General features: G+C 40.4%; 1 protein-coding gene across 1 annotated transcript in view; it reads left to right on the top strand.

The window, feature by feature from the left end:
• Positions 1-3,482: 3,482 nt before the first annotated feature.
• The window catches only part of LOC140689982 (von Willebrand factor A domain-containing protein 3B-like), a 72,223-nt gene continuing 52,030 nt past the window's right edge, over positions 3,483-23,675 (top strand). Inside the window, 5 exon segments of the mRNA XM_072951356.1 lie at positions 3,483-3,625; positions 5,350-5,488; positions 6,570-6,701; positions 14,706-14,804; positions 19,686-19,868. Of these exon segments, the coding sequence (XP_072807457.1) occupies positions 3,576-3,625; positions 5,350-5,488; positions 6,570-6,701; positions 14,706-14,804; positions 19,686-19,868 (603 nt within the window). The 5' untranslated portion in view covers positions 3,483-3,575.

The following is a 23,675-nucleotide window of genomic DNA, read 5'->3' as shown; positions in this document are numbered from 1 at the left end:
ACGCAAGACTGGCTTCCTGGCTGACATGTTGGGACCCAGAGTAATTGTTCTGTTGCAGGGAAATCTCATTTGTGGGTTTCCTCCCCCACCACAGTTTTCTGATTTTGTAGACATCATTCAGTAATGCTATTAGTTTAGGAAATCATACCTAATTAAACTCTCATTTTTAAAATATATTCGGCCCTGGATTTTTAAAAATGTTAATTCCTGTCCACTTGAACACAGCTTACAGCCAGCCCCTGACGGTGTGGGGTGCTCCGTTCTTCTCTACTGCTGATTTTCCCCTTTCCTTTCTGGACAATTTTAAATGAACTTTTACAGGGGCAGTTTGAAGAATTTGGCTTATCAGTGGACGATTTTACCTCAGATTTCTGATGCTAACAAATAATACTATAGTAAAGGCCGAGAAGGGTACCATACAACTATCCTCTTTCACAAATATTGATGAAAAGGGGACAGTTTTATTTTTAGTATTTGGGGCTACCTGTCTCAACTGGATTTGCACCTAAAATGTATATAGGGTGTATAAGGTGGAGAGAAACTGAGGCTGTGAAACAGGTTGATTACTTGGGGTTCCTGCAGACTCCCACTGGGAAGGACCCCCTAAACTTTTAACTATAAAAACTGGGTTGGAGGTACAGATCCAGGAAATTCATTGACTGCAAATAAATAAATAAATGAAAAAGGCCTTGCTCTGTGCCATTTCTAAGATGAGTGAGCAGGTGAAAGGAGGAGACAAAATGCATTTTTTTTAGAGTTTCATATATATATATATATATTTTAACCTTTAATTTCACGGCCATTTTTCCTATAAAGGTGAACCCTGGTCTTCATAGTGGGCTCATTGGTAGGGTTTCTGGTAGTGAGCATGGGCACCAGGACCTCCAAACCTTTTGGATTTGCAGCGACGGGGAGCAGCTCCCAGTAGGATCTGGTCATTTTGGAGGAGCATGTCTTTGATCTCCTTTTTTGTTTTTGTTTTTTGGAGGGGGAGGTAATTAGGTTTGTTTATTTACTATTTATTTTTAATGGAAGTACTGAGGATTGAACCCAGGACCTCATGCATGCTAGGCACATACTCTAATACTGAGCTACACCCTCCCCTCCCTACTAAAATGCAATTCTAATTAGGGAATTGCAAGCAAAATCTAGTAACTTGATACTTGGGGGCACCCCTGAAGTCACCTTGCATTCATGGCCACTTGAGCACAAAGCCAGCCCTGATGTTCAGAAACTCACTCCAATCTCATTATTTATTCCTCGAACAAATATTTATTGAACCTTCACCATGTACCAGTTAGTGTGGTGTGGTGGAAAGTGAACTAGATTTGGATGAGAAGACCTGGGTGTTAATGCTTCTTTTTACCAGTTTCTGACTATGAATTGTTGAGCAAATAATTTAACCTATTTGAGTCACACTCTCCACATCTATAAAATGGGTGGTGCAAAGTCCATAAATTTAAAAATTGTATGTCTGAACCCAGTGCCTGGCACTTAGGAGATGCCCAGTAGACTTTACTTTCCTTGCTTTCTTTATTACAAACATTGTGAGTCAGAAAGGAGCATTCATTCTCAAAGTGATCTCCTCCGGCCCCGTGGTTTTTAATACTGTGTGCATACTTTTGAATACTTTTAAATTTAAGTCTCCAGCTCAAGTCCTTCCCTGACCTTCACCTGACTACTTGCCGCATTACTGGGATGTCTAGCAGGCATCTGGAACCTAACAAACACATCGGACACCAAATCCCCACCTTTCCCTTCCAGGCCGCGCTCCCAGAATCTTCTATCAATTTATTGCCACTCCACTTTTTTAGTTCTCTGGGCCGAAAACCCCTGTCATTCCTGTCTCCTCTTTTATCTCACACCTGCATCTGACCTCTCATTAAATCCTATCCATTCTATCTTCATAATATTCAGAATCTGGCCACTTCTCACCATGTCTGTTACTACCCCTGGCCCAAGCCTCCGAGCTGACCTCCTGACTCTGCCCTTGACTGTCTACAGAGTATCCACAGTTATCCTTTAAAATATAGAGTTTTAGAAATGAAACTTTCAAATTATATGTAACACTTGAAGCTATAAATTGTGTCATTTCTGTAAGTGAAGAGATCTTTAGAGTTCTCACCACAAGAAAAAAATTGTAACCAAGTGGTGATAAATGTCAACTAAACTTATCATGGTGATCACTTCTCAGTATATCCACGTATCAGATCATGGTGTTGTACATCTACAGCTAATATAATCTTAAATGACAATGGGAGCTCAGTTTTAAAAAATTAAAAATACTAAGGCCCTTGGGTGGTTCCTTTTTCGCTCATGGGAAAAGCTGGAATCCTCTCCATCAATGAGCAGGCCTTACAACATCTGCTCCCTGATCCTCCTCCTCGTGTTTCTTGGCTTCATCTTGCTCTTTCCCTGCTCCCTCTATTTCAGCTACACTGGGCTTCCCCAAATTCTATAGACCCGCACAGGCTTACCTCAGGGCTTTGGTACTTGCTCTGTCCTCACACACACCCCTCCACTCTCCACCTCCCCCTCCCTCCAAAGGGCCACACTCTTCACTCCTTCAAGTTTTGCCCAGATTTCACCTTCTCTTTAAGGCTTTCCCTTGTAGGTTTTAACTTGTCCCCACCCCTCCCCTCTCCCCCGGTACCCTCTGTTCTCCTTCCTTGCCTTATTTGTCTCTCATAGCATTTGTCATCATCTGAACTGCTGGGTAATTACCGGTTTATTATCAGGCTCTTTTCCTGTAATGTGAGCTCCATGACTGCAGGAATTCTGGACTTTGTTTATGGATGGTGTTCTTGGTGCCTAGAGGAGGGCCTGGCATGAAGCAGTGCCTGATACATTTCTAGACTGGTTGGACAAGTGATAGAGAGCGAACGGCCTTATGAAAGCTCTCCTTGGGGGAAGACCTTTGTCCCCGGGCCAGTGCTGTATGTCCAGGAGAGGGTGCTCCATGTGGACTGGGTTCTTCGCTACTTTTCTTCCTTTGGGGCTGGGAGTAGCAGTGGAAAGATGTTTTGTGTGTCTCAAGTCCCATGTGCTTTAGATCTCCCTGACCCTCTAGTCCACTGTGAACTCTTTCTTCTTTGCCAGAACTTCCCCCGTCATTACTGTCTCAACCCAGGACCAGGTACTAGGTATCTAGTGCTCTGATTGCTACTTTCTGTGTGTGTGTGTGTGTGTGTGTGTGTGTGTGTGTGTGTGTGTGTAGTGTCTCCCCGCTAGAAACGTTAGCCTCTCTCAGATGGGATTGCACACGTTTTTCTGACCATCATTCATGATGTCCAGCACAGGGCTCAGTGTGGAGCAGGTCCTGGTATATGTTTGGTTGAACCAACTGCTAATTTTACAGTAGGAGTGAGTACTAGGAGCTGGATAAGTAAGGCAGAGGTGGAGGCGTCATCTGGGGACTGTTCTTCTTTAAATGGTTTCTGAGTGGCTACTGACCTTTGCCTTCTCCTTAGGAGACCAACAAGAAGACAGTCCATGCGAAATACTGCAGCAGATTTGTCCACGCTCCCTGGAAGGATGGGAGCTTGGTCCACGTCTGCATTACCAAGGAGAAGTGCATGTGGTACAGTGAGAGAATTCACGCGGTCCTGGCCCGGATCCAGAGGAGGTTGGGATATTTGCGGGGAGGTACAAGTGGTCCAGTCTCTTGTGAAATTCAGATCTGCCTGCCCTCTTGGTAGAGCTCAACCAAGAGAAATGGCCAATGAGCGCTGTTATGTCACAGTTGCCATCTGATAGTTAGTTTGTTGGTGGCATTGTTGTTAATAACATAAGGGGATGTTTGGATGCAGATTCTGAGCTGCCTTGATGCCAGTGTAGAATCTTAAAAACAGCAAACAAAGATGTAGTTATCAGGCCGATTGTGCATCACTGCTGAAGGTGAAGGAGCGCCTCTGCTTATGTCTTGCATTTTTTTATGGGTCTTAGGCATAGAGAAGACTGTGTTATACCTGTCCTCTGTCCTCTCGAATATTACATTTCAAGGCAACTATTATAATGTTGTGAAACATTTGAATACAAAGGAATTTTATATATAATTATATGTATTTATTTCTAAATATATATATATTTTAGTAATCAGCTAAAAATAGCTTGATGTGAGCCCTCTCAACCCTGATGGTTCTTAAAATCCGGCATTGCTCATGAGTGTCTAGTGTTCTAGTCCCATGACCTCAACACCAGCTCCGTGGGGTGACCTTCCTTAATGCTTTTACCTCCTGAATGCCAGGGGATCCATGCTGTAGACCATGAAGGCCAAGTCCATTTAGGTGCCTGAGTTCTAAGGTCAGATAGAGCTGGATTCTAATCCCAGCCTCCATTTGCTGTGACTCTGGGCAGGTTAGTCAATGTCTCTGTGCATTAGCTTTCTCATTTATAAAGTGGGAATAATAATGTGATTTATAAATGTGTTCTGTGGGTTAGATACTAAATCTAATGAGTTTAGGCTAGTACCCAGCCTGCAGGAGCAACTTGCAATCAGAACTCCTGCCCTCCTTCTATGTTTTCTGTTATATAGCCACAAGCTGCAGACACCTGTCTGCCCCCATACGTACACATTCTGCAGAGCCCCAGTTTCTCAAAACTCTGACTGGTTGGAAGATGAAGTATTCTCAGCCTCGTGCAAGCTCTGAGGGGTCGGTCCTGCTACTCCTTTTTTTGGTGATTTGTTCTCTGGCTTCAGTAGTGTCTTTGCAGGCATGCCCTGATCATCCTTTTGCCAAAATCTCCAGGGCACCCTTCTGCAGATCTCTGGAGCAGATCTCTCTCCCTTTTTGCTCTTTCCATCCCTCCCCTCCCCCCTTTCTCTCCTTTTATGTAGTAATCTCTTCTTCAGTGTTTTGCCCTGTAAAATCTAGTTGTCTGGGCCTCACTGAACTCTGAACTCATTTTAAGCATTTCTTTTGGTCTGCCCCACCCTCTCGCCCAGGCTTTGCCAGCAGCCATGAACTTAATTTTGAGTCCTGTGTTGGGATCCTGAGCCTGGACCACAGAAACAGCCCTGCTCACACAACTACCTAGTGCTTGGCTATTATTGGGATCTGGGGTTGCTTGATTCTGTCCATAAGCATCATTGAAGCTTCAGGAATGTGCTGGCATTACTAGCTGGACTATAGTCAGCAGGGATAGAAGAATAAATGGTATGAATTCATAGCTGAGGGCCTCAAAATACCAGATGACTGGAAGTCATTTACTTTTGGCTTTGGAGCCCAGTATTAGATTCATTTCTCTGTCCTATTGATTTTCCTTTGTAGATGTATCATTAAGTTCTTAGGAAGTTACTCTCATTGTCACAGGCTCTAACCTTTCGCTTTCAACCTGTTTCCTGCCTAGAATTAAGTGGCTACAGGATGGGAGTCAACTCCTCTTTGGAAAAGTGCGTAGTGATTATGTCTACATTCTCATAGACACGTCTCACTCCACGAAGGCAAAACTGGAGCTGGTGAAGGACAAGATCATCCAGCTCATCCAGGTGAGATGGAGCCGTCGGGTCTGTGCATCTGGGCGCCTGTGTGTCAGGAGTGCGTCTCTATTCGTCATTCCCTGCAGTGGTTATGAGAGTACACAGGCCAAGTGTGCTCTCAGAAACCCACAGGGAAGCCACTTCAGGAAAAGGCTCCCTTTTGCCAGTGAGAGAATCGTCAGTGTCCTTTGCCAGCAGACCCTTCCGTCGCTGGGTCCCACCTGTAAGGTACAGGTTGCTAAGGGAGTTTCTATGTCCATTGCTCCAGGTTTTCTCTGTCCCGAAATCTGTGGTGTGCACACAGCCGTGTTGCTTTCCCAGATACTCTGTAGCTCAGCATTTTTATTTTAATTTCCACTGCGTACTAGGGATGCCATGTGCCCTGGCCCCAGAACTGACACGTGGGAGGAGCACAGGCCGATGGGCAGGAGATTCCAGTTCTTTTTCCACCTGTGCTGCCTCCGAGTCGTGCAACCTGAGGCTGACTGCTTATGACCCCTAACTGCTAGTTCCCACACCTATAAATGGGTATCAGAGTACTGTCCTGAGCTGGTGGTATTGATGTGAGTATTAACCACAGAAAACAATCGTGGGGAGTGTTTGACAAACACAAAATACAATTTGTAATTTGATGAACTTCTGCTGGAGAAACATGGGCTGATGGAAGGCCAGTGAATAAATCTGCAACTGAATAATTGCCTTACCGAAAAAGACGAGGACCGGAATGATGACACTGTTTTGGATTTCTTTTTTTTTTTAAAGAATATTTCATTTAGTGTGCATATCCGGCATACCATTAATGTTAGTATTAAAGACAAGATTTAATGTCACATTATACATGCAAACTTATACATTTATGGGATATATATGTTCATACATATGTACATTTGTTGAGATTTAACATCCAAACTGTGTAAATTTTATTTAAATGCCTTTTGTACTAAAAGAAATTTTCTCTATCGAATGTAATTCTTAGCTTCTAGGACTGAAATGGATATCATAGTGAGTAAAATGTATCAAACCATGGCCTGTCCTAATCTTTTCTCACATTTGAGTGGTTTTATGGCTAAATAATAATTGTCTCTTACAGGAACAGCTGAAATATAAAAGGAAATTTAATTTTGTGCAGTTTGATGCTCAAGCCATTGCTTGGCGGGAAAAACTTGTTGAAATCAATGAGGATACTTTGAAAGGGGCCCAGGCCTGGGTTAGAGACATGAAGGTAAGGAGGAGGCTGGGTCTGGGAGAGGAAGCAGGACGTAATCCCCTGCTGAGATCAGGATAGAGATGCTTGAGAAAGTGCTCTGAACTCCAAGGATGGCCTGTCTTTGCCTAGGCATTCATTTTGTCTACAAAGGTCACATAAATTCAGTCTTTTTAGTCAATATCTTAACATTTATTTATTTTTTAACATCTTTTATTGAATTATAATCATTTTACAATGTTGTGTCAAATTCCAGTGTTCAGCACAATTTTTCAGTCATACATGAACGTATACACACTCATTGTCACATTTTTTTCTCTGTGAGCTACCGTAACATTTTGTGTGTATTTCCCTATGCTATACAGTATAATCTTGTTTATCTATTCTACAATTTTGAAATCCCAATCTGTTCCCACCCTCCGCCCCTCTGGCAACCACAAGTCTGTATTCTCTGTCTATGAGTCTATTTCTGTCCTGTATTTATGCTTTGTTTTTGTTTGTTTGTGTTTGTTTTTGTTTTTGTTTTTTAGATTCCACATATGAGTGATCTTACATGGTATGTTTCTTTCTCTTTCTGGCTTACTTCACTTAGAATGACATTCTCCAGGAGCATCCATGTTGTTGCAAATGGCATTATGTTGTCAGTTTTTATGGCTGAGTAGTATTCTATTATATAAATATACATCTTCTTTATCCAGTCACATGTTGATGGACATTTAGGCTGTTTCCATGTCTTAGGTATTGTAAATAGTGCTGCTATGAACATTGGGGTGCAGGTGTCATCCTGAAGTAGGGTTCCTTCTGGATACAAGCCCAGGAGTGGGATTCCTGGGTCACTATGGTAAGTCTATTCCTAGTCTTTTGAGGAATCTCCACACTGTTTTCCACAGTGGCTGCACCAAACTGCATTCCCACCAGCAGTGTAGGAGGGTTCCCCTTTCTCCACAGCCTCTCCAGCATTTGTCATTTGTGGATTTTTGAATGACGGCCATTCTGACTGATGTGAGGTGATACCTCATTGTAGTTTTGATTTGCATTTCTCTGATAATTAGTGATATTGGGCATTTTTTCATGTGCCTTTTGATCATTTGTATGTCTTCCTTGGAGAATTGCTTGTTTAGGTCTTCTGCCCATTTTTGGATTGGGTTCTTTGTTTTTTTCTTATTGAGTTGTATGAGCAATATCTTAACATTTAGATAAGCTTCTATTGGCAGCACTCCATTTCCAGATATGCCCTTGGCTCAAGTCTCAGCACCTTTATGAAAACAAATTTCAGAATGTAATTTTCTTTAACTCAAACATTCTTATTTGTTTCTTTTGAAACTTCATTATTGTTTCAAATAACATATTACAGCTATTTTTAACAGTGGACTTTCTTCATTATACCTGTTGATATAGTGAGTCACATTTATTGGTTTTTTAAATTCTGAGCTATCCCTGCATGCATAGAATAAATCCCATACAGGAATGGTATAGTATTTATTTTATACGTTGGATTAAATTTGCTAAAATTTTGTTGAAAATTTTTGCATCTAAGTTCATGAGAGATGTTGGTCTGTAGTTTTTGGTTCTGTCTTTGTATGGTTTGGGTCACAGGGTAATGGTGGCATCATGAAAAGAGTTGAGAAGTGTTCCTTCCTTTTCTGTCTTCTGGAATAGATTGTGTAAAGTTGGCATTAATTCTTTGAACGTTTGATAAAATTCTCCAGTGTAACGTTTGATAAAATTCTCCAGTGTAAAGATTTCTTTTTGAGGACTTTTTAATTACAAGTTTGATTTAATATGGAGAGAAATATTCAGATTATCTGTTACATCTTGGTGGAGTTTTAGTTGTTTGTGGCTTTTGAGAAATTGTTCTATTTCTTCTAAGCTGTCAAATTCATAAGCATAAAGGTTTTTGTAATACTCTTATCCTGTCAGTGGCTGTAGGAGATACTGTGATACCCCCTGTTTTGTACCTAATATTGGTGATTTGTGTCATTTTTCTTTTTATCTTCTCAGTTTCACTAGAGGCCTGTCAGTTTTATTGATTCTTTTTTGAATAGCCAGGATTTGTTTCATTAACTTTCTCTGTTGTTCCACTATTTGAATTTCAATGATTTCTGGTCTCACCTTTATTATTTCCTTCCTTCTGCTCTCTTTGGCTTGGTTTTGCTCTTCTTTTTCTAGGTCCTTGAAACAGGGACAGAGATGATTGATTGAGATAGTTCCTCGTTTCTAATGCAGGCTTTGAGTGCAGAAATTCCTTCTCAGCACTGCCTCAGCTGCATCCCACAAATTTTTATCCAATTCCAAGTAGCTTTTAATTTTCTTTGTGATTAATTTTTTGAGCCATGAATTATTTAAAGCATGTTCTTAAATTTCCTTTCCATCTATTTGGAGATTTTCATGTTGACATTCTGTTACTGATTTCTATTTTGATCCCACTATGGTTAGAGGACATACTCTGTTTGATTTCAATTGTCTTAAATTTGTTAAAGTTTGCTTTATGACTCAATTTATGGTCTATCCTTGTGAATGGTCAATGTTTGCTTGAAAATAATATGTATTCTGTCGTTGGGTGGAGCATTCTATAAACGTTAATTTGACGTGGTTAGCTTATTATTCAGCTCTTTCATATCCTTGTTGACAGTTTAGTAGTGCTATCAACTGGTAAGAGTGGGGTATTGAAATCCCCAACCATATTTGTTGATTTGTCTGTTGTTCCTTCCAGCTCCATTGGATTTTACTTTACATGTTTTGAAACTCTGTTTTTTGACATATACATATTTAGAATTGTGGTCTTCTTGGTGGAGTGATCTTTTTATCAAGTAACATCTCTTTTTGTTCCTAGTAATTTTCTTTGCTTTAAAATCTACTTTATGTGATATTAAAGAAGTTACTCATTCTTTTTAAAAATTAACATTTACATACTGTATTTTTCCTATTCTTTTACTTTCAACCAACCTATGTTGTTATGTTTGAAGTGACTTTCTTATAGACTGTATAGAGCTGGTCATGTTTTTGTCCTGTCTCCAATCTCTATCAAGTAATTGGTATATTTAGACCATTTATGTGTAAAGTAATTATTGGTATTTAAGACTTAAGCCTCTTGTTTTGTTGTTGCCTGTGTATTTCTTCTGTTTCTCATTTCTCTTATTTTTTTTTTTTGCCTTCCTATGGATTATTTGGAAAAATATTTTAGTCATCTATTCTGATATATTTGTAATTTTTTGAGTGTATTGTCTTGTATAGTTTTCTTCCTGGTTGCTCTAGGTGTTTCCATATATATGTATATATTTCATATATATATGTAACTTGTCACAGCCCACTGATATTGATGGTTTACCACTTCAAGTTAAGTGTACAGAACTTCCTTCCATTTAGGTCCCTTTACTCTCACCATTTAAAAACTGGAATTGTCTGAAGTATTTCCTCTATGTACATTATGTACCATGTTATATGATGTTAAACTTTTGCTTCAATCGTATAACATGGTTAAAGAATCTCATGAGGTTACAGGTTGTCTATTTTGTTTTCTTTTACACTCACCCATTCCATTGTTCTTTTTTCATTTCTGAAGGTCCAACTTTCTTCTTATTTGGAGAGCTTCCAGGAGCTATTCTTTCAGAGTGGGTCTCCCAGCAACAAATTTTCTGTGTTTTCCTTCTCCTTCAACCCTGGAGGGGATTTTCACCAGATCCGTGATTCATGGTTTACAGTTCTTTCCTTTAGGCTCTTGAAAACTGTGCCACCTCCTTCTGGTCTCAATGCTTTCAAATTAGAAACTGATGTCATTTGAACTGGTGTTCCTTTAGAGTTGGTGTTATTTCTCTTTAGCTGTTTTTAGGATTTTTCTTTGTCTTTAGTTTTCATAAGTATAATATAACATGTCTTGGTGTGGATTTCTTTGGTTTTACCCTAAATTGGGTTTAAAATAAAAAAATACAGTATCCATTTACAATCACCCCTCCAAAATAAAACATTTAAGTGTAAATTTAACAAAATATATACAGGACTTGTATGATGGAAGACTACACAACACTGATGAAAGAAATCAAAGAAGACCTAAGTAAATGGAAATACAGACTGTGTTCATGAATTGATAGACTGACCATAGTTAAGAGATCAATTTTCCCCAAATTGATATACAGGTTTAATGCAATTTCTATAAAAGTAACACCAAGATAATTTGTAGATATATACAAGATTATTCTAAAATTTATATGGAAAGGCAATGGAACACAAAGGAAGACAATATGGAAAAGAGGAATAAAGTAGAGGAAATAGTCTAATTGAGCTTGAATTATTTTATGGCTGCAATAATTAAGACTCTGTGGTATAGGTGGAGAAATAGGTATGTGGATCAGCGAAACAGTGACAAATAGAGCTGGAGCAACAGGATGTTTGGGCCCAAAAAAAAAAGAGAAAAGAAAAAAAAGAAGCCTAAGGGTCACAGCTTGTACAAAAATTATCCCAAAAAAGATGATGAACTTAAGTGTCAAACACAAAAGTATAAAATCATTGAATACTAGACATTTTTGTTTTATGTTATGAGACTCTGGCTATTATTCTGACCTTCTGTTTAGTTGGCTCTGTCTGAAACCTTTACGTCAGAGGATGGGTGGGCCCTGCCTCGTACTTCCAGGTGAGGTTTGAAGTTCAAGTTCCCCTGAACCTGTTGACACCTGATAGGATAGAGCACCTTGTTACTTACTGCTGGGTGAGAGTGTTACTGAAGAGTAGGTTCTTGTCTCGCTGCACAAAGAATTCACAAATGAAGCACAAAGGTCAAAAAAACAAAGTGAAGATTTATTAAGCTATACTACACTCTCAGGAGAGAGAGTGGGCAGGCTCAGGTGAGTAGCTGCCCTGAGTTCCTTTGGCAAGCTGGTTATATGGGGTGTGAAAATGATTGGACAGAATATTCTTTGAGGAGGGAGAGGTTTGGGGTTGTATTTCCTGATTTCCATCCCAGCTTCACCTTCCCTAGGGGAGGAAGGATTTTTGTCCTTATTTAGTCTTGATTGGAAGTGTCATGGCGTCAGTGCATGATGAATACTTCTTATTTGCAAGACTTGTTTAATTGTAATGAGAGCACAATGAGGAAAGAGTTACATTCAGATACTGGAGATTCCTGCATTTTGCCACCTTTCTTTCTTTGCCTCTTGGACCCGTTACTCACAAGATGTATGGTTTCCTGCCACGTGACCCGTGCCTCTCTTTCTCTGCTTGTATCTAGCTAACTGCCTTCTCTAACGGGAGTGGACATCACTGAGCGGGGAGGACATGTCATAGTCAGTGGGGATGAAGGTCCCAGTTTACTACTTGGCCTTCTTAGACGCCACTCTGGCAGGAGGGTTAGGTCATTTTCTTTTGTTTATCCTACTTGGTGTTTTCTGACCTTCTTGGATCCTTGGGGTTGTGACTGTCACTGTTTTTGGAAAATTCTCAGCCATTATTTTTTCAAATATTTATTCTACCCTGTTTCCCTCTTTTCCTGTGCTTCTGATTAAGCATATGTCAGACCGTTTGATGTTGTTCCACAGCTCTTTGATGCTCTTTTTCATTTTGATTTGTTTCTCCCTCTTTCTATTTTAGTTTAGATAATTTATATTGCACTATCTTCATGCTCACTACTTCCTTCCTTGGCTGTTTTGAATCTACAGTTATCTTTCTGTATCTACATGTTCTGCATTAGCAGATTCAATCAACCTCAGATGGAAAATACATTTTAAAAAAAAATTCCAGAACGTTCCAAAAAGCAAAACTTGAATTTGCTGCACACTGGCAACTATTTACATAGCACTTAAATTATATGAGGTATTATAAGTAATCTAGAGATGATCTAAAGTATATGGGAGGATATGCATAGGTTATATGCAAACATTATGCCATTTTATATAATGGACTTGAGCATCTGCAGATTTTGGTATCCATGAGAGGAAGGGGGTCCTAGATCAACCCCTGTGAATACCAGGGGACAGCTGTATGTTGATTTCTTTGAAAAACTTCTTCTTCTTACTACTGTGTTATTTTTTTAAACTATTTTTAAAATTAAAGTATAGTTAATCTAGAATGTTGTGTTAGTTTTACGTGTACAGCAAAGCGATTCAGTTATACACACGTATGTATCTATTCTTTTTCAGGTTCCTTTCCATTATAAGTTATTACAAGATATTGAATATAGTTCCCTGTGCTGTACAGTAGGTTCTTGTTGTTCATTTTATAAATACTACTTGTGTTTTTTATCGTTAGCATTTCCATTGTATTATTTCTTATTCATCTCTGCTGAAGTTACGCACCTGGTCTTGAATGTTCACCTTTAGATGCTTTAATGTATGAATCACAGTCATTTTTAATTTTCTGTCAGGTGGTTTCAGCATCTGTGTCATATCTGAGTTTGCTTCTGATGAGTACTTTTATCTCTTGGTAGTATGTTGTTTATTCTTCTCTTTAATATGCATTCTTTTTGGTTAAAAGCTGAACATCATATGCAGTAGATAGAAACTGAAATAAATATATTTTTTTGCCTGGAAATGAGCTTGCCTTTCTTTTTTGCAGCATGGGTTAAAAATTAATCTACTTAGGATCTGGGCTGGGTTTGAGGTTAGTTACTGCTACCTTCAGTGCACTACCCTCAAATTCTTGCAGTGGTGCTCTGTGTTAGGGGGGAAGGTGATGTGCGAGAGGATTGCCTGCTCCAGGCTTGGCTCTTTTTTTTTGAGAAGGGGGGCAGGTAATTAGGTTTATTTATTTATTTTGACGGAGGTGCTGGGGATTGAACCCAGCAGGGCAAGCCCTCCAGCACTGAGGTATTGCCCCCCCATCCTTGGCTTTTGATTTTTCCCTCTACGCTAGGTCTCAAAGACTCTTTCTCTTGCGAGTTACTTGTTAGTTGATGTTTCTAGGGAGTGATGGAGGTGGGTGATCTCTGAATAAGTCTTAGTAGTTAGTCGGCTTGGTGTCCAGGAGTCTCAGGAGTGAGCCCAGCACCCGGCCCTGCTCCTTCTGCAGGGGTAGAGTTTGTTATTTCCTCTTCCCTCCCCCAGCCATTCTGGGTTTTCACCTGTGTTTGTTGCCTTCCCGCTCCCCCACCGCCACCCTACAGACTCACAAATGAAGGCTTTGGTTCTGCAGTGGGGAGAGAGGAGAGGGTCTGGAGGTTCACGAGTCGCTGTTCCTCTCCCCCAGTTCTTTCTCTAGACTCTCCCGACCTATTCTGGGGGCACCCTATGGGGTCAGTGGTGAAACAACCTTCAGGAGAGCTCAGATTCCCCCAAATCTGTGGCCTCTCACCACTATACACGGGGCCAGCCTCTACTGATTCACTAGTCACCCCAGCCCAGCTCTTCTTGCTAGTGTCTGGCTGCATCCTGTCCCAGAAAGCCTGCGCTTGCATCTCGCCTGACTCTGCAGGCACCCATCTCTCCCCAGATTTGGGGCTAGTTGGTTGCCCTGTCACCTGAGCATAACAAAAGTCGTGCACTTGCTATTTGTCCGGCTTTCTTTCATTATGAGTTTTGGAGTGACACTCCTCCCTGTGCTCAACATCCCTAGGCAGAAACTGCAGGAGTATAAAATTTTTTAGTTTCTTTCCTATGCCCCTAGATTGCCACACGCAACTTTTGCCAAATATCGGGTGTCACAAATAACTCCTGGTGTGAAACAAACATGGTCCCCACCAGGGTGTCTTCAGGCTGCATGTTTAAACCATGCTGACAGCTGAATGAACAGCAACTGAGTTAGTGCCTCCTACAGAAACACGCAAAGATACGATTGAATTAAGAGCTCTGTCATCAGGACAGGAAATCCATCGTCCTGGTTTCTAGCCGTCCTGAGACTGTCTGCAGAGACGCTTTTATGACACATCCAGGGATTTGGCTTCTTGGAATTACTGGGCTTAAATTATTATCTCAATATAATTTTAATTTATCTTTTCTTTCACCAGGACTTTTCTTCTTTGGAAGCAGAGAATAAATAACACTTGTTTGTGAGGTCTTTTTTTGAGATTCAAGTATATGTCTCTCTTTTTTTCTGTAGATTGGAAGTTCCACAGACACCCTGAATGCCCTGCAGATTGCTTTTGCTGATAAAGAAACACAAGTAATCTACCTTCTGACAGATGGGAGACCTGATCAGGTACTTATCAAAGTTGAGAAGAAAGAGGGACTCACGCATACCCTGAAAGTGAACACTGGGAGTGGGTTTGGGGGACCTTTTCATCTGCCATTAAAAACCTGTTGAAAGATACTTGCTTGGATTAGGGATCCAGAACCGAGGTTAGAAAAAAAATACACTGAGGAATTCCTTTGTCTACTACAACACTGAGGAGAGTTCACGTGGCAGGAATGTTGTCTGGTTAATATGACACATACCCAGAGGCCTGGAGACCAGCCCCATGAAAGGAGATGTCTGCCTCCCATTGAAGACTAGTTTGTATTTTATTATAAACTAAGAGTGAGGAGATTCTTTTTGATTTTTTTTTCCTTTGGGGACTCTGAATCTAAACATGTCACTGCACAATGTCCTTGGTTTTACCCCTAATTTTAACTTAGTCATCATTTAAACAAAGGCATGCCTTTCTGGTGAAATGTTCTTTGTTTTGTTTAGCCTGACTGTAAAATATTTGAAAAGTTTTAGCGGAGTCTGTTCATCTTCTTTTGAGCTTTGTGAATGAAAGACTAATGCTCTGGGCATTAAATAAATATACGGATGTGCAGGCCAGTACAATGTAAATTAACTGCTAAAGTGAATTAGCATCAACTGTTTCCTTCATTGTGAAGTGTTTGCATGTGAAGACTGCTAGGCAAATATTGTAAACCATCCTGTGTCAAACGGCGCAGGGCTTAAATACCAAGGCAACTGGATTTTACAACAGTGTTAGATTTATGGCAGAGAAGTTGTATATAAAGTAAAATTTTATTTTGAATGATTTTCTTATCAACTTCACTCTACTTTCTATTCAGAGGCAATTTATTGTGCCTTGTTTATGCTCCTTGTGTGGCGCTGAGGTTTGAGGCTACAAAGATGAATAACATGCCGCCTTAGGGAAGCTTGCACGTTGGGGGATGTGCTAGACGTACACAGTTAATTCTGATGTGACACAGGGAATGGGGCTGCCTGTGCTATGGGATGTCAGGAAGCCCAGTGACGAATTCTGCTGCACCAGATGGAGAGAAGACCAGGCAGGGCCCCACCGAGGAGGGGACACTTCAGCTGTGTCTGGAAGGAGGAGACGATATTTTCTAAACAGAAGAGATTACTGGTACCCTGGGCAGAAGGAATAGAGGTGTGAAAATACGTGGGCCATTCAGGGGAGCAACCCGAGACAAAGGGCAGTGATGGAAGAGTGTCAGGGCTGAGTCTCGGGGGTCAGGTTCGGGGAGATTGTGAAGGTCCTTAAATGCCACAAAGGAAGGGTAGGCTTTACCTCAGTGGGGGCTCTCAGAGTAGCAGATGGTCCCATCCACCTGTACTTCCGAAATATGCCTCAATAGCACCAGGGAAAGACTAGATCTTGGTCTGGTGAGGACCCACCTCAGGTAAGAGCAGAAAAAATGGGGAAGAGACAACACTTCAGAGCTGAGATCAGAGAAGCAGCATCAAAGGACTTGGTGGCCCATCTGGGAGCAGGCGGAGGAAGGCTGGGTGAGAAGTGGGAATGAGGGAGAAAGGGTCCGAGATGACTGATTTCTGGTTTCTAGTCATTGTTATTAACTGATATAAATTTCAAGAAGATGTGGGCTGTGGGGTTGGTGGTGAGGGAAGCTGAGTGTGAGCATCCGTGGTTCATGGCTGTCCAGAAGCTCCCAGAAATCTGGGGCTGGCATCTGGGAAAGATGTAGGCTGGAGATCCTGATTTGCAAGTCATCTGAACAAGGGGTCTTTTTCTTTTTAATAAATTCTAACTGATTTTATTGCCATTTAGAGTATATAGATAAGCATAAGGAAAAATAAGACGTAAATCGTTCAGAATTCAATTTTGTGTTCTGCTCTTTCTCATCTAATATATACAATTTTGCCCAGTCATGAGAAATTCTTCAGAAACAACATTCTCAATGACTGCATCATATTAAATTACATAGATTTAATAAAATTATCTTAAAATCGATGTTGTTTAATTTTTGGATAGTAATGCAGTCATATGGTACAAATTAAGAAGGTACAAAAGAATCTGTAGAGAAAATTCTCCCTCCCTCCTCCTTTTCATCAGCTAAGAGGCAGAGTGTACTACCAGTTTCTCTCAGAGACAGTTTGTAGGCAAACAGGTATGTGTTTATATATATTTCCTCTTAAAATACATAAACAGTAGCATATTACACATACAATTCTGCACCTTTATTTATAAAACAATATACTTCGGAGATTGCTTAATCTCATTTCATAAAGAACTTTTCTTTCTCATTTTTAAAAGAGCTGCCTACTATTCCATCACATAGAGACTTAGTCACGGTCCTTGGAGATGAACGTGCAGGTTGTTTGCAATCTTAATGTTATACACCAGGTTGCAAAAGGAACTGTGCACATATATCATTTTGCACTTGTATGAGTTTATCTGCAGAATAAATTCTGAGAAGTGGACTCAGTCAAATGGTACATGTTTTGATAGATACCACCGAATAGCCCCTAGAGAGGATGTACCAAGTAGCACTCCCGCTAGCAGAGAGTGTGCTGAGAAGGATTCTTGGTCTAGAGTTCATCATAGACTTCCGAGGGTCTGGAATCTCTCCAAAGTACATAAAATTGCACTCATACATTTCTCTGGGGAGAAGATCAATAGCTGTCACCAGATTCTCAGAGAGTCTGAGGTCCACTTAACCATGAAGGTCTAGCGATGTGGATGACAGCTAGAATCAGAAATATGCAAATTATTCGAAGCTTGATTTACACGCTCTTCCTCAAGTATTTCATATTCATACCTGCCTTTTCCCCGCATGCAATCTATTTATTCTGCATTATCCTTCAGATGCTCTCAGAAAAGCAAGTGGATATTCGATATTCATGTTCTTTGTCAAGGACATTAAGATGGACCACTCAATCTCTATTTGGTTTTGAATTTTCACAGACTTTGTAGGAGCCGAATATGTAAGGCCAATGTTATTATTCCTGATACTCAGCAGAATTTTCTGTCTGGAAGTACATATGGAGACGCAGTTCAGGATTCAAGTCCATGGACACGAGCTCGCTATTTGTTTATTAAATGTCCAGGGCAGAAGTATATAGAGGACATGTCTTTAAAATTAATCAAGTTCACAGGCTCTAGTGAAATGAGTCTTCACTAACATGGAGTCCTTTGGTGGGCATCTCTAGGTGTCAGTGAACACCGTAGGGTCTCTGCCAGAATCAGCCCAGCACATCTTTGGCTGCAGGTTTGGGGGGACTTCTTTGGAGTTAGGGACTCACCCTCACAGGAATCAAGAAGATGGGAGTGAGGAATCATGTGCGCCATTCTAAACAAGAACAAATGGACGGTATAGCCTCACGTGTGGTACGAGGGGTGGGGGCAGCGGAAGGCATGGGTTGAGCCACCTGGGCAAGCAGACCTCCTTCAGGCAGTTGAGAGACCCCGTCGCTGCCTCTCTTGCCACCCAAAGTTGACCTTTGTGGTGAAAGGGCCATCGGGCTGCACACCTGTTTAGACTCAGGGAAGACATCACTGGGGCGAGTGTCTCAGGTGTCCTGCTTGGCCTCATCTTAGGGACTGATGGGACCTCTGAGGTGAACATGCTAAGGAGTCCCAGACTGAGAAAATCTTCCTTGGTGTCCTTTGGGAGTTCCCCAGGGCGTGGCCCCCATGTTCCACAGCCCACCCGAGCTGAGCTGCTGCAGCAAGCGGCCGGGTTAGTTAGGCTGCAGTGGTGAAAGGTTTACTTCAGCGTACCGGGTCTCTTTGCAAGGCTGTGTGGACGCACGCCAGCGAAAGGAATCCATGGGGGCTGCGGGGGTTTGTGGCGGGGTTGGGGACAGGAGGACAGGAATGACTGCTTGCCATGGCAGGGATGGAGCTCATTCTGATCAGGTGCAGCCCCGCCCTCTGCCCAGCCCTCCACCACCACCCTGGGCACTAGAACATCATGCCAGCTTAGCAAACACTGCCTGGGGCTGCCATGGCTTAGAGCTAATGCTCCTCCTCTCAGGGTTGCCGTGAACAGATGAGATGATGTCCTCGTGAATGCATCCCACGTACATTTACCACGCACCTTTTCTGTGCCAGGTACTGCCATCTTGGACACAGTGGGGAGCAAGACAGACAAGGTGCCTGCCTTCAGTGAAGCTTCTGTTTCATGGGGAGATGAGCAATGAGCAAATACGTATATAAATAATGTCAGGTAGCATATGAAAAATGAAAATGCTACCCTCAGTACCTGGCACCCACACAACAGCACTAAATCAACCTTAGTTTCTTTCCTGTCCCAAATGTCTCAGCTGTAAGTCAATATAGGAGTAGTTTCTAGCTGAAATGAACAGAATTTAGGTCCAGTCTGGTGTATGGGGCTGAGGGGCAGTGGCCAGAGGTCCCTGGGAAGAAATGAGGATCATGATAGTACCTTCCTCAGAGCGTTGTAGGGAGGAGGCAGGGACAGCGCCCAGGCAGAGCCCTGAGTACCTAGCATGTAATACATGCTAAGCTGGACGCTAAGCTGATGGAAGGGAAGGCAGCAAAGAGGACTTTGCTCTGTCTTTGAAGTTGACAAGATGGATGGGGTCAGCCCTTCAGCTAGGTTAGGCTGCTGTTTGGTTAGTCAAATCTTTCTCCAAGATTTGTCCCACCAAACTGTGAGCCCTCTGAAGACAAGAGCTGAGTCACGGGTATTAATACTCTCACCATCTAATAGTGTTTGCTTTGTTTATTGAATTGAATTGACACCTCCCGAGAGGTCACTCTCCACTGTGTAATGAATTCCTAGTTGAGAGTTTCACTATCTGTAGCAAATGCTGAGGATTTTCAGGTCTTATTTTTTTGTCTTTTCCTCTCTCTTTCTATCTCCACTCCCCTCCTCTCAAAATGTATCATTTTAGCCACCTGAAATGGTTTTAGATCAAGTCAAAGTTTTTCAGAAAATTCCAATTTATACCATCTCCTTCTGTTACAATGATGAGATTGCAAATGGGTTTTTGAAAGAGCTTGCATCTTTGACTGGAGGAGAGTTCCATGCTGACCGTTTTGGCTGCAAGGATCCCTGTCCACCAGAGGCTGTTCAGGTAAGAGCTTAATGAGCTGAGAAGAGAGTGTTCACTTATGGCTATAGACCCACGGACAGTACCTTAGTTGGGAAAACGGCAACCATGAAAATGACTAAATTGAGAAAATGAATCACTTAACAGCAAGTGTACCACAAAATGTGGTCTAAGGACAATCTGAGCTAGGGCACCTGTGAAAAGGCAGATCCCTGGGTCCCACTTCAGAGCTATTAAATCAGGCTCTAGGCAAAAGGCCCAGGAAATTTAATGTATTTTGTTTTGCTCCTAAGTTTTTATTATGGAACGTTTCAAACAAACACAAAAGTAGAGGCATAGATGGACACCATCCCAAGTATTTATCAGTCAAATTTAACAATTATCAGCATTTTGCCAAACTGCAGGAATCTGTCATTTCAACAAACACCCCAGGGAGTCCGTACGTGAAGTTTGTTAGCTGCTGCTGTTTACAGACCTTTGTGCGAAACTCAGAAAAATTCAGACGCTAGGTAGTTGCCTTCTGACTTTTCAGGCTGTGTAACCATGTGACCACCTGATAAAGCATTTCATTCTAACGGGTTAATGGGAGAAAGGAAATAAAATTCAGTCCTTCAGTCCTCCAGTCTTGGCTTGAAGAAATGCATTTCAAGAATGCCCTTCTACAGAGTGTGTTTCTTATTGTCTGTTCTGAGGAATGACTTTAAATCCAGGACAAGCAAGAGTACTGATCAGTGCTTCCAAATGAGGAAACTTCCAGAGCCCGGAAGATAGTCGGAGGGAAGAGCACTGTAAGCTCACGCAGGGCAGGGAATAGTGACCCCTCCCATTGGCTAGACTGGAAAACCTTATCATCTTATGGGCTTCGGGTAGAGTTTAAAGAAGGATCTTGCCTCAGTAGTGGGAACAATCAAACACTGTTCCAGTCCTGTTTAGAAAATCTTAAATGTAAGACTTGAAAGGATCAATCCATTTCCAAGCAACCTAACTACATCCCTGAACAAACTTCAAGAATAATTATAGGAAAGCAAAAATGTCCACCACTCAAGAAAGTAAAATTGACAATTTCTAGTATCCAGTCAAATAGCACCAGGTATATGAAGAAGCAGGAATACACAGGTCCATAATGAAGAGGAAAAGCAAACAGAAAATTAAAACATAAGTGTAACTGACTCAGATATTAGTATTAGAGCATTAAAACAGTTATTTTAACTGTATTGGTTTGTTGAAAAAGTTAGGGAGAGACATGGAAGATACAAGTAAGACACTAATCAAACTTCTAGAGGGAAAAACTGCAATGTATGAGATGAAAAATACATGGAACAGCAGGTAAGACATTGCAGAACAAAACATTAGTAAACTGCAAGGCAGCAGTAGAAATATCCAAAATGTAACACAGAAAAGAAAGAGAATTAAAACCAAAAAACAAACAAGAAATAGAAAAGAAGGCATCAGTGAACTGTGGAAAAATTCAAGTTGCTTAATAAACGTAACTGAAGCAATAGTGACCAGAAATTTTACAAAATGGATTAAAACTGTAAACCAGAGATTAAGCGAGTTCAGAAAGTGACTGATTACAAGATCAGTACATAAAATTCAACCACATTTTGATAAAGTAAAAATGAACATGCAGAAGTCAAAATTAAATTTTTAGTACCGTTTACAGTTGCTTCAAAGAAAATGAAATATAGGTATATATTTTTAAATATGTACATAATTTTTATGCTGAAAACCACAAAACGCTGAAGAAAGAAGCCAAAGAAAACCTAAATAAATGGACAGGCGTATACCATGTTTATGGATTGAATGAGTGAACATATTAGAGATCTATTTGATCTATAGGTTTGATTCAATTCTAATCAAAATCCCAGAATTGTTTTTTACAGATGTAGTTGAGCTTATGCTTAAATTTATATGGCAAGTCACAGACCCTAGAAAATATGAAAAAATCTTGAAAAAGAAGAATAAAGTGGGAGAAATCATTGTTTGCAATATTAAGGCTTATGATATAGCTGCATTAATCAAAGCATTGTGGCTTTGGTGGAGAAATAGACACCTAGACCAGTGGAACCCAGAACCCAGAAGTATACCCAAATCGATTTTTAACAAAGGTGCAAAAGCAGTTCAATGGACGAAAAAGAACCTTTTCTAAAAGAAAATGGTTGGAGCAATGGCCATTCAAATGCAAAATAATGAACCTTAACCTAAGCCTCACCCCTCTTGCAAATATTCAGTCAAAATGGATCATGGGCTTAAATGTAGAACATAAAACTATAAAAATTCTGGAAAGGAATATGGAAGAAAATCTTGAGGACCTTGGGCTGGGCAAAGAATTTTTGGTCTTAAGACCAAAAGCATGATCCATAAAAGAAAAGGCTGATAAATTGGACCTCAGCAAAATTAAAACCTTTTGCTTTGTGAGAGACCTTGTTAAGAGGATGAAAAGACAGGCTACAGACTGGTATAAAGTATCTGCAGTTCCCATTGGGGAAAATCGGGTAAAGAGTATATGGAATCTCTGTGTATTATTACAGCTGCATGTGAATCTACAGTTATAGCAAAATAAAAAGTTTAATTTTAAAAACCCAATTTTGTGGTAAAGCAAAAAATAATAATAAATTCGACATCTAAAAGATGTTGCTCAAAAAGTCACAAATTACCAAAACGCTTTCAAGAAGAAGTAGATAACCTGAACAGCCCTACATACATTCAAGAAATTGAACTTGTAATTGAAAACCTTTCTGCAAAGGACTCAAGTCCAAGAAGACTTCAGTGCTGACTTGTATCAAACATTTGAAGGAGAAAATAATATCAATTCTACACAAACTCTTCCAGAAAACTGAAAGGAGGGAATGCTTACCAACTCATTCTATGAGGCTGATATTAACCTGATACCACAATCTCACAAATACATTATAAGAAATATATTGTCTAATATCCTTTAGGCATACAGATGCAGAAATTCAGAACAAAGTTTAGCCAGTTGAAATCAATAATATATGAAGAGTCCATGCATAATTATCCCAGAAATGCAAGGTTGGTTTAACATCTGAAAATCAATATGCAATTCACCATATTAACATACTTTTTAAAAAGTTTGCAATCATCTCAATTTATGCAGAAAAAGTTTTGACAAAATCCAACATTCATATCTAATGAAAGCTCTCAACAAAGTAGGAACTGAATGGACTTTTTAAATCTCAATGGCACTTAGGAAAAACCTACAGCTAATACCATACTTTAATAGTAAAAGATTATACGCTTTCACCCTAATGTCAGGAAAATGACAAGGATGACTGCTTTCACTATTCCTATTCAACAGTATAACAGAAATTCTAGTTAGCATGATAAAAGCAAAGGGCAGGAAGGCCATTGAGAAAGAATGAAGTAGAACTCTATTTTCATTCCACATGGTTATATGTGCAGAAAATTCAATGGAATATACAAAAATTCTACTCAAACTAATAATTGAATTTAGCAAGATTGTAGAATACAAAGGCAACATACAAAAATGAATTTTGTTTCTACAAAGAACAATAAAAATTGAAATAAAAGTATTGTTTGAAATAGCATCAAAAATAGGAAATATGTAGGGGAAAATTTGTCAACATATGTGAAAGGCCTGTACCCTGAAAACAAGTTATTGCTGAGAGATGTATCTTGTGTATGGGTCAGAAGACATCACAGTGCTAAGATTTGCCTTTTCCCTCAGTTGATCCATAGACTCAATAAAATTCCAAACAAAATCCCAGCAGATTTTTTGTAAACATTGACAAACTGATTCCACAGAAATGCAGAGAATTCTGAATAGCCAAAACAGCTTTGAAAAAAGAA

The sequence above is a fragment of the Vicugna pacos genome, chromosome 28 (assembly GCF_048564905.1).
Source record: "Vicugna pacos chromosome 28, VicPac4, whole genome shotgun sequence".
NCBI classification, from domain to species: domain Eukaryota; kingdom Metazoa; phylum Chordata; class Mammalia; order Artiodactyla; family Camelidae; genus Vicugna; species Vicugna pacos.
The sequence above is the reverse complement of the archived record's forward strand: the minus strand, read 5'-3'. Positions and strand labels throughout refer to the sequence as shown.